At 32.6% G+C, this 12,808-nt stretch overlaps 1 protein-coding gene across 1 annotated transcript; it reads left to right on the forward strand.

Annotated features, from left to right (window-relative positions):
* The first annotated feature begins 2,160 nt into the window (after positions 1-2,160).
* Positions 2,161-2,970, forward strand: LOC127123167 (transcription factor GTE11-like). The gene has a single exon (XM_051053415.1). It carries the CDS (start codon positions 2,161-2,163, stop codon positions 2,968-2,970), a length of 810 nt encoding a protein of 269 aa, XP_050909372.1.
* The last annotated feature ends 9,838 nt before the right edge of the window (positions 2,971-12,808 follow it).

Genomic DNA, 12,808 nt, shown 5'->3' on the forward strand with positions numbered 1-12,808 from the left:
ACTGAAGCGCCAAATCAATTGGCGCCTCCTCTCAATTAGTGTACCTGGGCACCAATTGGATTGGCAGCACCATGTGCCGTAGCCAATCCAATTGGCGCCCCCTCTTAAAAATTAAGGATAAACATCAATTGGTCTGGCGCCCATGCCTTAAGTATTTTTTTTTTTTTTGAAATTGGGGTAAATTCAGATTTTTTTTTAAAATTGAATTATTTTAGAATTTTTTTTTTAAAATATGGGATATTTTAATAAAAAATTTACATTTAGGCCCCATTCGAATATTTTTCTACCCTTGTGTGGAAATTTAATTTGTATCCCAATTAATTCAATCACTCAATCAATAAGAAGATGGATGAAGATATACCATAGATTTTTCTCCTTGCCTAAAGTGAAATCAAAATCAAAATTAGAAAAACAATTAAGTAACGGATGAAACCCTAAAGCCAACTTCGGGTTGAAATAACTTATAGGCCCCATTCGAATATTTTCCTCCAATTTAGGGTTTGAAACAAATATATTTGACTTAATTTACCAACAATTATTTTTTATATTTTTATTAAAATATGAAGAAAAAAAATTATTTATAAAATAATGTACAAAAATATAAAATTAATTTTTAGTTTTAATCTTATTTCTTAGCTTAGTGGAGGGAAATGAATTTTCTAAGGTTCAAAAGAGATCATTATTTATGTTCAAAGCTTAGTTTAATAAAATTTGAATTTATACACTTTTTATTATTAATAAATAATTAAATTGTTTAACTAATATTTCAGTTCAAATGTAATCGTTATCACCTAAACAATTAATATAATTAATATACATTTTTAAGCATTAGGTTTATTACAATATAATAGTAATAGTCACAATCCTTTTAAAATGAAATCATTCTCCTGATAAGAGGGTGTTTGTTTTAAGTCTAAGAACTATATCTTTGAAAATAAATGACTATGAATTAATTAAAACCGTGTTTGTTAAAAATTTAGAAAAATTTATTTATAGGATAAAATCAAAGTAGATATATAAAATTTGTTAGATAAAAATAACTGGGTGTGGAACTTGTCCTTTAAAAAAGGCTAAATTATTTTGCTAAAGTTAAAAAGTAAAATTATTAAAAAGTTATGTAAAATATTTCATGGATAAAATAAAAGTATATATGCATAGTTTGTTGAGATATTTATTGTAGGTCAAAAATAGTTTGGTAAAAGGAAAACTAAGAAATATTGAGTGACTCGTGTACATTACAAATAAAATATAAATTATTATTTTTAAATTAAAAATAACATGTTTTTTTTCTCTAAAAGTGAGCTGAAATAAAATTATAAATTTCATTAAATTTAAAATTAAAAAAATAAGCAAAATATTAATTAGATAAGATGAAAGTAAATATTAGTTTGTTGAGATATTTTAGAAAATAAAAATAAAATCAACATTATCTTCATTACTTAAACTAATTGATTTGATTTACACCATGATTTAAGTCGATCTATTATTAATCATTAATTATTTTTATATCAACCAAGATATTATATCTTGTGTTATATCTCTATATAAATCAAGATTCTTTTAGTTTGAAGTTGTAGAATTTTATAAACAAAGAAACTTTCTTCTCTTTTCAAATTCGACTTGCAATGTCTCGAAACAATGTGTTTGAAAATTCACCAGAACTCTTGCCCTCACCTTATGATGAAATTGGTATGTAGTGTTTAGTCACTTTGCTTTTGCTTTTCTATGTTTAATTCATTATTGTGATTTGTTTAATAAAATTATTTATGTTTTCACACAGATCATTATTTATGTACAAAAATAATAAAACAATGAATATTTTTATATTGTTGTAAAAAGATTGAACAGTAATTAAAAACTACTTTTCTAAATGATGTTAAGTCTTGTTTGTTATAAAAAAATTAAAAATAAGTTTTTAAAAGATTTCAAATTTTTGTTATTTATAATTTTTTTTTTAAGTATGAAATAGAAAGTTTGTTACAATTAATATCTTTTGAGATAACTTATTAGTTAGATACTAAAATTAAAAACGAGTAAAATAAAACAAAATAAATAAGATTGAATATTTAAAATTGTGTTATTAATGATATATCTCCCTAAAATCAAGACTTCACATTTACAGTATCCAAGACAAACCCTTGTTCTTCCTTAACAACATCCATGTCCGACAACACCAAACCTTCTTCCTCAACAACACCCAACACTAACCCTTCGAACACACAACCTCGTAAAAGACTTATCATCAAGCTCAGTTATCCTCCTGGTTCAAGAAAACGCGATTCAGATTCTTGTGCCACAAATGAAAACAAGAGAAGGAAGATTCAAGATTCTGTAAAACCAACCATATCCTGTTATTGGGTTGATTCAAATTATCAAACCAAATCAACAGCTTTGTCTCAACCAAAGAATAATGGCAATGTTGTTGAAAACAAGAAGATCATCAAGAACCAAGTTTCCAACACAATACCTTTGTCTCAACCAAAGGATAATGACAATGTTGTTGAAGACAAGAAGATGATCAAGAACCAACTTTCCAAACCAACACCTTTGTCTCAACCAAAGGATAACATGAAGGATTTTGTGACAAGAGGTGAAGAATGTGGGTTGAAGAAAGCGATGGAGTGTGTTAAGAGGAGGCAATGTTGGTTGATATTGAAGAGGATGTTGGTAGACAGAGATGGTTGGGATTTGAAAGATCCTCCAAAAATAGCAAAGCCTAATAAGTGTAAGATAAAGGCAATAGGTTTGAAGGAAATAGAGAGAAAAATGAGGTTGTATGCAACAGAGGATGAGTTTGCTAGCGACATGAGGCTTGTGTTCTCTAATGCAATGGTAACGTATCCTCCAAGGAATCATATTTACCAAATTGCAAAAAAGTTTAGTGACACTTTTGAACACAAATGGAAGTCATTGAAGAATATGTGGGAACTTGAGGATACAAAAAGAAGCAACACTCACAAGAGATACTAAAGAGTGCAACATGATGTATTCTTATAGAAACTGTTCTCAAGTTATAAACTGTTAGCACCAATGTGTTTTCAAATCTATCAAGTTATTGTCAATCAATATGTAGTATATATGGTCAATTAGTCTTTTATGTAAATTCTACATAACCTTACAGTGAAATCAAGATACTTTATTCATTGTTTAGAAAAAATATTACACATTGATGTTTGGTTTCCCTAGTCTCAAACTTTTAGATGTTTGTGAAATCAAATAAACAACAACAAAAATTGCATAAAAATGATTAATTATAAGTTTAATGAAACTACAAATTAATAAAAGGATTTGTTTCAATTTATTAACATGTCATATTATATTTATTCACCTTAAAAAAATTGAGTCTAAAATGATGTGGAGAACAAAAATTAAATTAAAACTTTATTTTGAAAAAATTAAATAGAGAAGTTAAAACGTATATATTTTAAATAATAGAAATTGCATTTAAGCTATAATGTAACCGTGTATATAAATATTTTACAAGTCATAATTTAGACAACCACAATATTTCTTGTCCACCTAAAGATATCCTATTCCATTTATATGTAGTCTTATTTCCAACATTTTTTACTTTTTATATACATTTAAAGATTATATAAAAATGGTAAATGTATATAGTAGTAATTTGAAAAGAGATTTACATTTAGAGACAAACTTTTTATCAAATAAGTGCTTATATTTAAAACAGAAAGAAAGAGAAAGAGATATGTTTGGTGTCACAGTTGGTTTTGTCAAAATTATGAGAACACGTGCTAGTTTTATAAAACATACAACTTTTGTAAAATTAACTACTCATCAAAATTAAATTAAATTTATAGAGAATCCACCCAACTTTTTTATAAGCAACGCTGTATTAAAAGAGAAGCACAAATGGTACTTCAACCTATCATTAATATCAAATATGTAATTCTTTGTATTTGTAAATGCTAGTTTGAATGTAGTCAAATAGAGTTTCTAATAGTTGGATATGATGGATTTGACATTGAGATAATTACATGAACTAGGTGTTATTTGGTTATTTAGAGAAGTAAGCAATCTCAGAGAGGTATCCAATTGTTGTAAGGGTGAAGAAAAGTTGAATAAATTTTTTAATTGAAAGCAAAGAGAAATTCTGCAAAATTTGATTCATCTTCTTCCCTTTTTTTTTTCTAAAATCCTAATTTCTCTTTTGTTCCTCAATTCACTTTCACATATTTCTTTTCTTCTCAAATCATTGTGCACGTGAATCATCATGCAACCAAGGAGTGGCTGAATCACTCGAGTGAAGAGTGGGGAACAAGAATCGTGAATCAATCAAGGAAAGTGATTAAATCTCATTTTGTAAAGAGGGATTTCCAACATCTTATATCTAGAACACTGATTGCGATTCTTGAGAAGTATATAACAATGACTTCTCATTCGAACGAGCATTTTCTAGCAAATCTTCCAATCTTGAATGGTAAGAATTAATGATAATTGATGCAAGCAGATGAAGGTTGTCTTCTGCTATAAAGACATATGGGATCTTATGAAGAATAAAGTATCACCAATTAGCGAAGAAGAAACAGATGAACAAAAGGTTGCACATAAAGATTTGACGAAGAAAGATTATAAAGTTCTCTTTATAATTTATCAATGCGTTTATCCAGACAACTTTTGAGAAAGTTGGTGATCCATAATCATCGAAGGAAACATGGGATATCGTGGATAAATCATTTAGAGGTGTTGAGAAGGTTAAAAAGGTGAGGCTACAGACTAACAAAAGAACGTATGAGTTGCTTCATATGGAAGAAACTGAAAGTGTGGCTTATTTTTTCACTAGGGTTACGAAATTGGTGAATCAAATAAAGATGTGTGGAGAAGTGTTGACATCAAGATCAGTTGCTGCAAAGATCTTGAGGTCATTGGCTCCAAAATTCGATCATATGGTAGTAGCCATAAAAGAGTCGAAACATTTGTTAACCGTGACAAAAGAAAAGCTTCAAAGGACACTTGAGCCTCATGAACGAATAATGGTTGAAAGACCAGCAAGCAAGTCGAAAGGTGATGTTGCTCTACATGCACAATCAATAAAAGATAAGAACGCCAAAGGAAGTTGGAATGGTGACAAAGGTAGAGGTGGTTACAACAACTTAAATGGTAGAAGTCATCAACAAGAACGAAATTCGTCAAACTAGAGAAGACCCTCAAACCAAGGCAACCACATAGGTGGTGTTGCAGGTAGAGGAAAAGATGGTGGAAGGAAACCTGACAAGATTCACATTCAACATTTCAATTTCGAGAAGTATGGTTACTACACTAGTGTTTATCCTGAAAACAAAATAAATATTCAAGAAAATGATGCAAGGATTATAAGACACGAAGAAGAAGAGATGTTGCTAATGGTCACAATAAAAGAGGATGAAATATGTAAGGACCAATGGTACTTGGATTCAGGTTGCTCATCAAATATGACTGAAAGGAAAGATTGGGTTGTCAATATAAGCCCCTCAATGAAGAACAAGATGAGATTCACAAATGACAATACCCTAGTCGTTGAAGGTGATCAGAAAAATAGCAAGTGTACTATTTTTCCTTTGTAGTAATAATGAGGAAAGTTCCCTGAATGTTGATCTCAAGGATTGTTTGAAAATATTGAGTTCCAATTGTTGTTCAATTAAATAAAAACTAAGGTTGGGTATTTTTGGTGCGAATATATAAAAATAATTGCAATTAAAATAAATAGTGCAGAGAATGGATTTGAAAGATACGAGAGTAATATGTTAGGGAATGTGTGTGATTTTTCCCTGTAACAACTCTGAGTCACTGTTTCAATAATAAATATCATATAATTAATACCAATTCTTAAGAATGTTTTCTCCTAATGCCTTAGTGAGAAAATCTTTAATCATTCATACCTAATCTCTATGTCCATAGAAATTAACCGGTGAAATTAAGTATTATTATTTCAAGAACAATTTGATTTCTACAGGGTATCCCTAGTCCTAGGTAATATCTATTATAGAATAATATCATGAAAGCATTATCAAAGGTGATCCAACCTAATTAATAATCATATAACAATCTCAATTATTCCGAAAGAGAAAGTGTTAATGACATCACGAGAATAAGTTAATTACGAAAAACAATATTGTTATTGCAAATATAAACTCAAAGTCATTATAGATTCAAGTTAGGGACACCCCCTAGTATTGGGGGATTGAGTTACTCATAGTATTCAAGCAAATCAAAATTAAAATGTATACATTACAAGTATTCATATGAAACTTGACCTTCAGTTGCTTCCGCTCATGAAAATCTCGTCTCCCCCAAAACCTTGATTTCGCCAATTATGAATCATGTGATTTTTCCTCTTAAAAAAAGTGTCCTTTCTTGTCTGAAAAACTCCCCTTTAATAGAAAAGTATTCCTCTCTCCTCAAACAGATCCACAAAAGTCAATAACATCAGCTTTCCATTTGACCAAAATGCCCTTCATTTAAGATTGACAAAAGAAAAGACAAAATGGGGTTTTTTTGCACGCATGCCTGCTACGGCCCGTAGTCGGTGCTATAGGTGGCCGTAGCAGGCTACTGTCTCTGATGATCATGTCCATGCCTCTCTACTACGGCTCGTAGCAGGTGCTACGGCTAATAGCAAGTGCTACGGGCGGCCGTAACAGGACACTGTTTCTGTAATATCTGGCCTTTGTTCCAAACCTTCCATTACGGTGCGTAGCAGGTGCTACGGGTGGCCTTAGTGGGCCTCTGTTTTGGATGGACTTTTGATCTATTTAGACCTCTCTTCTATGGCCTATAGCAGGTGTTACAGGTGGCCGTAGCAGGCCTACTGAAGCGTGGGAAACTTCTCTAATTCTTTGTGATTCTCCTTAGCTTCTACATCCGATTGTACTTGAATATCTATTTGAACCTGAAAAAAACTAATAACACATAACCCAAGCATAAAATGAGGAAAATGGAAACAAACTTAATAAACACGGTGAAAAGATTAAATGATGCTAACGGTAAAAGAAGGTGTAAAAACCACTTAAACTGTATACAAAATACAACTAACTCGCCTACTTTCACCTGTTAACATGATTATAATTATAGCATAAATGGTGACTGATCACAACCCCAAACTTAGCTTGTCTCTTGTCCTCAAGCAACTTTAAGGACAAAGAACTCATGTCACTCCCAATTTAAAGAACACCTTTCATATGCCACCATACCTCTAAGATCTTTCATGACCCTCATTTGTTGATTCCTTTGGTTTTTGCTAGATTACCGAGGTCAATTAATTGACCACATCTTCACTTGAAAGTACTTCTTCACCTATCAGCTCAATTCACACTCACCAAATATCTTAGGTGTTAATGTGTTCTACACTCAAACTTCATAGTACACAATACCATACCATAGGCTTGAATAAATTCTCTTTTAAATCAAGGTGCACGACACCCACACTATTTCAGGTCTTTATGATTGTAACTGGGCTATGGTTAAAGTGGTATGATTTTGGAAAAGTAGGCTAAGGTTCAGAGTCAATAAAATCGTTATCTTCACTATGTTTATTCTGATGGATTAGTGCTGGAACTATTTCTTGCAATCGTCCTTTAGGATTTGTCTTTATTTCAATATCCGTTGACTTCTCCTTCTTTCAAGTGCCCTGATGATTATTTTTCTATGGTTCTTTGATTTTTCAAATTTTCATCTTTTCTTTTTCTTCTCTTATTTTTTTCAATCATCGGGTGCCTTCATTTGTACTGAAGCTTCACAGCTACCCCAAACTTAAAGGTTGTTATTCCAATAGCAACCTCAAACTTAGAATGAACATGGATATGATAACTCACAAAAATACCATGAACATGGCGGGGGAATGTTTGAGCCATGGGTTAATATTATGTGGATTTTCAAACAAACAAATGGTTAAAGGCTCAAATGGGGTTAACAATGGATACTAATAAAAGGATGGCTAGAAAGGCTCAGGGGTAGAAAAATGTGCCTTAGTGTATGTAATCATGCACCCGAAATCAGAAAAGAACGTACGCAAGTTCTGAATGATAAAAACATACTTGAGTGCTCTCTTATGATGTACATTGTGTTTGGGGTAGAGCTGACAACCTCCACAGTGCCTCTTGCTCGATGTGGATTCTCAATGAGTTTTAATTAACATACTCAACTTTTAATGCAACTCAATCAAACCAATCATATCATTTAGAAGTATATAAAAAATATTTTGGCGAGTTAACTTGCATAGAGGACACACATTCCTTCAGTTTGGTTACTTTTCACACAACCACTAAAGCTACAATTACCATATTACTAGATGGAAGTAAACAATCATAAAATGAACCACTTAAAGCAAACAAAACAAAAAATTAATATAAAACTGAAACTAAAACTAAAATTTACGAATACTTTCCTTGGGTTGCCTCCCAAGCAGCGCTCTTTTATTGTCATTAGCTTGATGCCTATTCCCTCTGTTATGGGGGGTACTTCAGCTTCCGCACCTTGTTGCACTTCTTTTCCATAACTAAGAAACCGTCTTTTTCAGAGGTATGGATTCCTTTGTGCCACAAGTCCTTTCCAACTTCCACATCCTTACCTCAATATTACTTTCTCTTCTTTATCATGGCTTTTGGAATGGAAATAGGAGTTTTTTCACTCGGGGTTGCTCATGGAGGTGAAAGCAGTTGAGATGGCCTTCTTCAGTCTTTTTTCTGATGTTGGCATGTCACTTTGGCCTTTCACATCTGTCCTGATCATGCCTACTTCATACTGATTTTGTTTTTCCACCTATAGCTTCCTAATTTCAAGAACATTCAAGGTTATTTCATCATCATAAACTTTTAAAGTTAGTGTATTGTGGTCTATGTCGAAATTGCATCGACTTGTCCGCATGAATGGTCGACCAAGAATGATTGGTGTCACTTCATCCTCAGGTATGTCTATGATCACAAAACCAACGGGAAAACTAAATTTCTCTATTGTCACCAATATGTCTTTCGATATCCCATATGCATTCTTTATGGAGTGATATGCAAACTTCATATTTGTCCTTGTATCACATACATTTCCAAGACCAATCCTTTGGTAGATTGACAATGGCATTAGACTCACACTGGCTCTAGAATCAATTAGTACCTTCTTGAAAGATATGTCTTTTATAGTGCATGGGATTGTGACCTCTCCAGGATCCTTCTGCTTGCTTGGGATTCTCCTACCTGGTGATATTTCACTATGCTTTTCATTAAAGGCTACCAACCCATCTTCTATTGGTCTCTTTTCAGTGATTACCTCTTTCATGAATATTTTGTACATGGGCATTTGCTCGAGTGCTTCAAAGAAAGGCATATTGTTATCTATCTTTTTGAACACTGTGATGAATTTCTCAAGGTTTGTCTCTTTTGGATCCTTCTTTGTCACTCTCTAAGGGTAGGGTAACTTAATCACAAGTTTAGCCTCTTTTTTATTTTTCTCTTCAATTGGCTTTACTAGTGGTATCACTTCTTCTTTTTCTTTCTTATTTTCCCTCACTTCCATAACTACCTCCATGACATGGTCATCCTTTGTTGCCCTCTCTTCTTCATCTTTAAAACCTTTCTGACTTCTTGTCGTGACAACATTAACATTCTCATGACTTCTAGGATTTTGTACTGTTTCACTTGGGAGGGAACCTTGTGCTCGAGAACCTGTTATTTGTTGTGCTATCTGACCCATCTGAACTTCAATATGTTTGATAGAAGCAGCAATGTTCCTCTGATTATTTCTTGTTTCTTCTTGGAATTCATAATTTTAAGCTGACATCTTTTCAAAGGCAAGTTCCCAATTGGCCTTTTTGGGTGCTTGTTGCTGATATTACTGTGGTTGGTTGTGATATTAAATGGGACCCTGCTTTTGAACATTCCCTTGCTGATCTTTCCAGGAAAATTTTGGATGATTCTTCCAGCCTGGATTATAAGTGTTAGAATAAGGGTTGTTCTGCTTTAGAAATTTTATCTCTTCCATTTGTTGCGTGGTTGCAACACATTATATAGTTAAATGAGGCCCGCCACAAATTTCATAACCGACATCTTGGACCGGTTGAATTTGAGCTATCTGTTGCGTACCAACATTCATTTCTTTAAGTTTCTTTTCAACTTTTGCAGCAATTGTGTCTTTTATCCTTATTTTATTGGTTTCAAGATTCAGATCAATAACTCTTTCAGATTTACTTGAACACCTATCATATAACTCCAAATGCTCATTTGTAGCTATTGCCTCAATGATCTTTTTAATACTTGTGTGTCACACCCCAAATTTTACCCCTAGATTTCATAATCATTTTCCCCCTAGACATCATTCATGCATAGCAAACCTCAAGATCAATATATGTCTGGTTTGTTTCATCTATAAATTAGGGTTTTCCTCAAAGAGCTCAAAGGATCGATCAATCAAATATTTGGATTGATCACCAATAAATCAAGTTGATCATTTCCATAGTATTGCAAATCAACAAAAGCAAGGGCGGTTTCGAACACTTTTTTGACAAAAAGGACTGAAAGATGCCCACATTTGATAACTCAAATAAGCAAACTTGGGCATCTAACAGGGGTCAATTTTTTTTGGCTTCCCTCCTTTTCTAGAATGGGTATCTATCTCAAGTAGATATGGGGTGGTTCTTTTGTGAATTTGTGGTACCCCTATAATGCTACTCGATGTTGGATTGGCTCTCGGTGTTAACTATGAACTTACGGTGTCCTTCCGATGTTGACCTTGTAATCACCCTGACACTGGCAGAGAGTAAGGGGGTAGCCAGTGCGCACAGTGAGTTACAAGGCTTGGGCCCGTCCTTCATGGAAATTACCTTCATACCTCAGTGTAACCCTAAATCGGGATTTGTAAATCCTTTCTTTCATTATTCTGTGGATTTCTAAAGAAAATTAAAGACCTTGACAATAAGGAATTGAGGGGGAAATGATGATTGAATGAGTCGACTATGATAGATCTTTGCGCTTACTTTAAAATTCTCTCAATTTCGAGATCTGAAGGAGCTATGAGCAATGATATTGGAAAACGAACATGAAGCACGTAAATTATTGAAATCAAAGGCTAAATGTGTTTCTGATTCGGTAGCCTAAGGAGGCTACAATTCGGTAAAGCAGAAATTGGATATGAATATGAGGAAATCGTAGGAATCAAAAGTTGATTCCCACATACGACACCACTATTCTTTTTCAAATCTAGAAATGAATAATTGATGATCTTGAACGGTGGCTCTGATCTCCGTTACAACGGTGGGAGATGGACCAACATGGTTAACACTCAAATGCCCAAGTGACTTCAAGATTCAAGATGGATATAGTGTGTCGCGATTGGAAAATTTAGAGAGTCACCATCATCCTTTATTTGTTCATAAGGAACAGGGAAATAATGATAAAACCTAATATTAAGGATGAGACCTAGGGTTCAGAAGTCAGCTAAGCAAGAGGAAGGTATTAGGAACCCCTCACTTCCATTGTACCTAATGGGATACTCCTCTAAATCTAGGGTTAGTGTGCTTGTCTAAGGGAAGTTTGCTTATGCTATTTATTATTGCTTAATTTATTTATTTACACGGGAATATGTTGCTAAGGGAAAAATATTAAAAACGGGACAAAGAAAATGTATTTTTGGTTATTATACTCGCTAGAGCGCTACGACTCTATGCCTACGTACCCTCATGTTTGATAAAGGATCAGAGCACCGTAGCTCTTCTAGAAAATGTTTGTTTGTTTTATTGATTTTAGATCGTAAAAAGTTCTCCACACATCGGGGTGAAGAGATGTTTAATTTGAAAAATGCCTCGATGCACAAGGGCATCAGACTTATAATTTGAGTGTGTGAAATTGATTTTAAATGACTCGTTAATTGCAAAGAACTTATGGTTAATTTAATTTAAAAATTAAATTAAATGTCATATGTACATAATTATTTTTAAAATTGAGAAAATATTAAACAGAGCCAATTAGTAAAAGAAAGATTAATATTTTTGTCAAACTATGTATTATTAGTTACATATCTTTTTATAATCTCAAACTAGTATTGAAAGCCTTAACATGTTTGTCAATTAAGGTATTATTAGTTTTCAATTCTGTCAAGTTATTGTCAAGCATTCTAAGTAATTGCTAACTTAATTAGAAAGGAGGAAAAAATACAACACTGTCACATCATAGTCTAATACAATTTTTTCACTATTGGTTACAATACATAGCTTTTTTGAATGTCAAAGGTACAAATTAGTGTTGAAAGCTTTTAACATGTTTTACTAAAACAGAATTTTAATATTGTTTGTATAGTTAATTTCTTGAGAAAGTTCATAATTGTATCGTAATGTAATGATAGCAAAACTTGAGTTATTTATTAGAAAGTTAATAGCAGTTAGATTACATGTAACTGTGGTTGATTCATATTGCAAGGAGATTTGTGTTTCGTAATTAAAACAAGTAGTAAATGCTTCTAGTTACTTCTCGTTGGAAGTATTATTGTATGTAGTTGCTTCTCTCCATGCACAAGGCAACAATATATTACGTCACTACCATGCACCTGCACATAAAGTTAAGACAGAAAAATTAAGTATGCTTAAATTGGACCATGGTATAAATCATCACTTGCTAAATCCATTTGAAATGCATAAATGGACAAAATATTCTCAGAGAACAAAAATTCAATCTATACTTAAGATTAATTCTCAAAACATATTATCTAAATAAGCTAAGTTTTAAGCCATATTGATGGTAAGATACGAGATCTTGTTATATTGAGGTCGTCTCCCACTCTGATTATTGTTTCCACATCTATTTTACCATTGACCTTGGTTTCTGTTGTTCTG

This window comes from Lathyrus oleraceus, chromosome 2 (assembly GCF_024323335.1).
Source record: "Lathyrus oleraceus cultivar Zhongwan6 chromosome 2, CAAS_Psat_ZW6_1.0, whole genome shotgun sequence".
Lineage (NCBI taxonomy): Eukaryota > Viridiplantae > Streptophyta > Magnoliopsida > Fabales > Fabaceae > Lathyrus > Lathyrus oleraceus.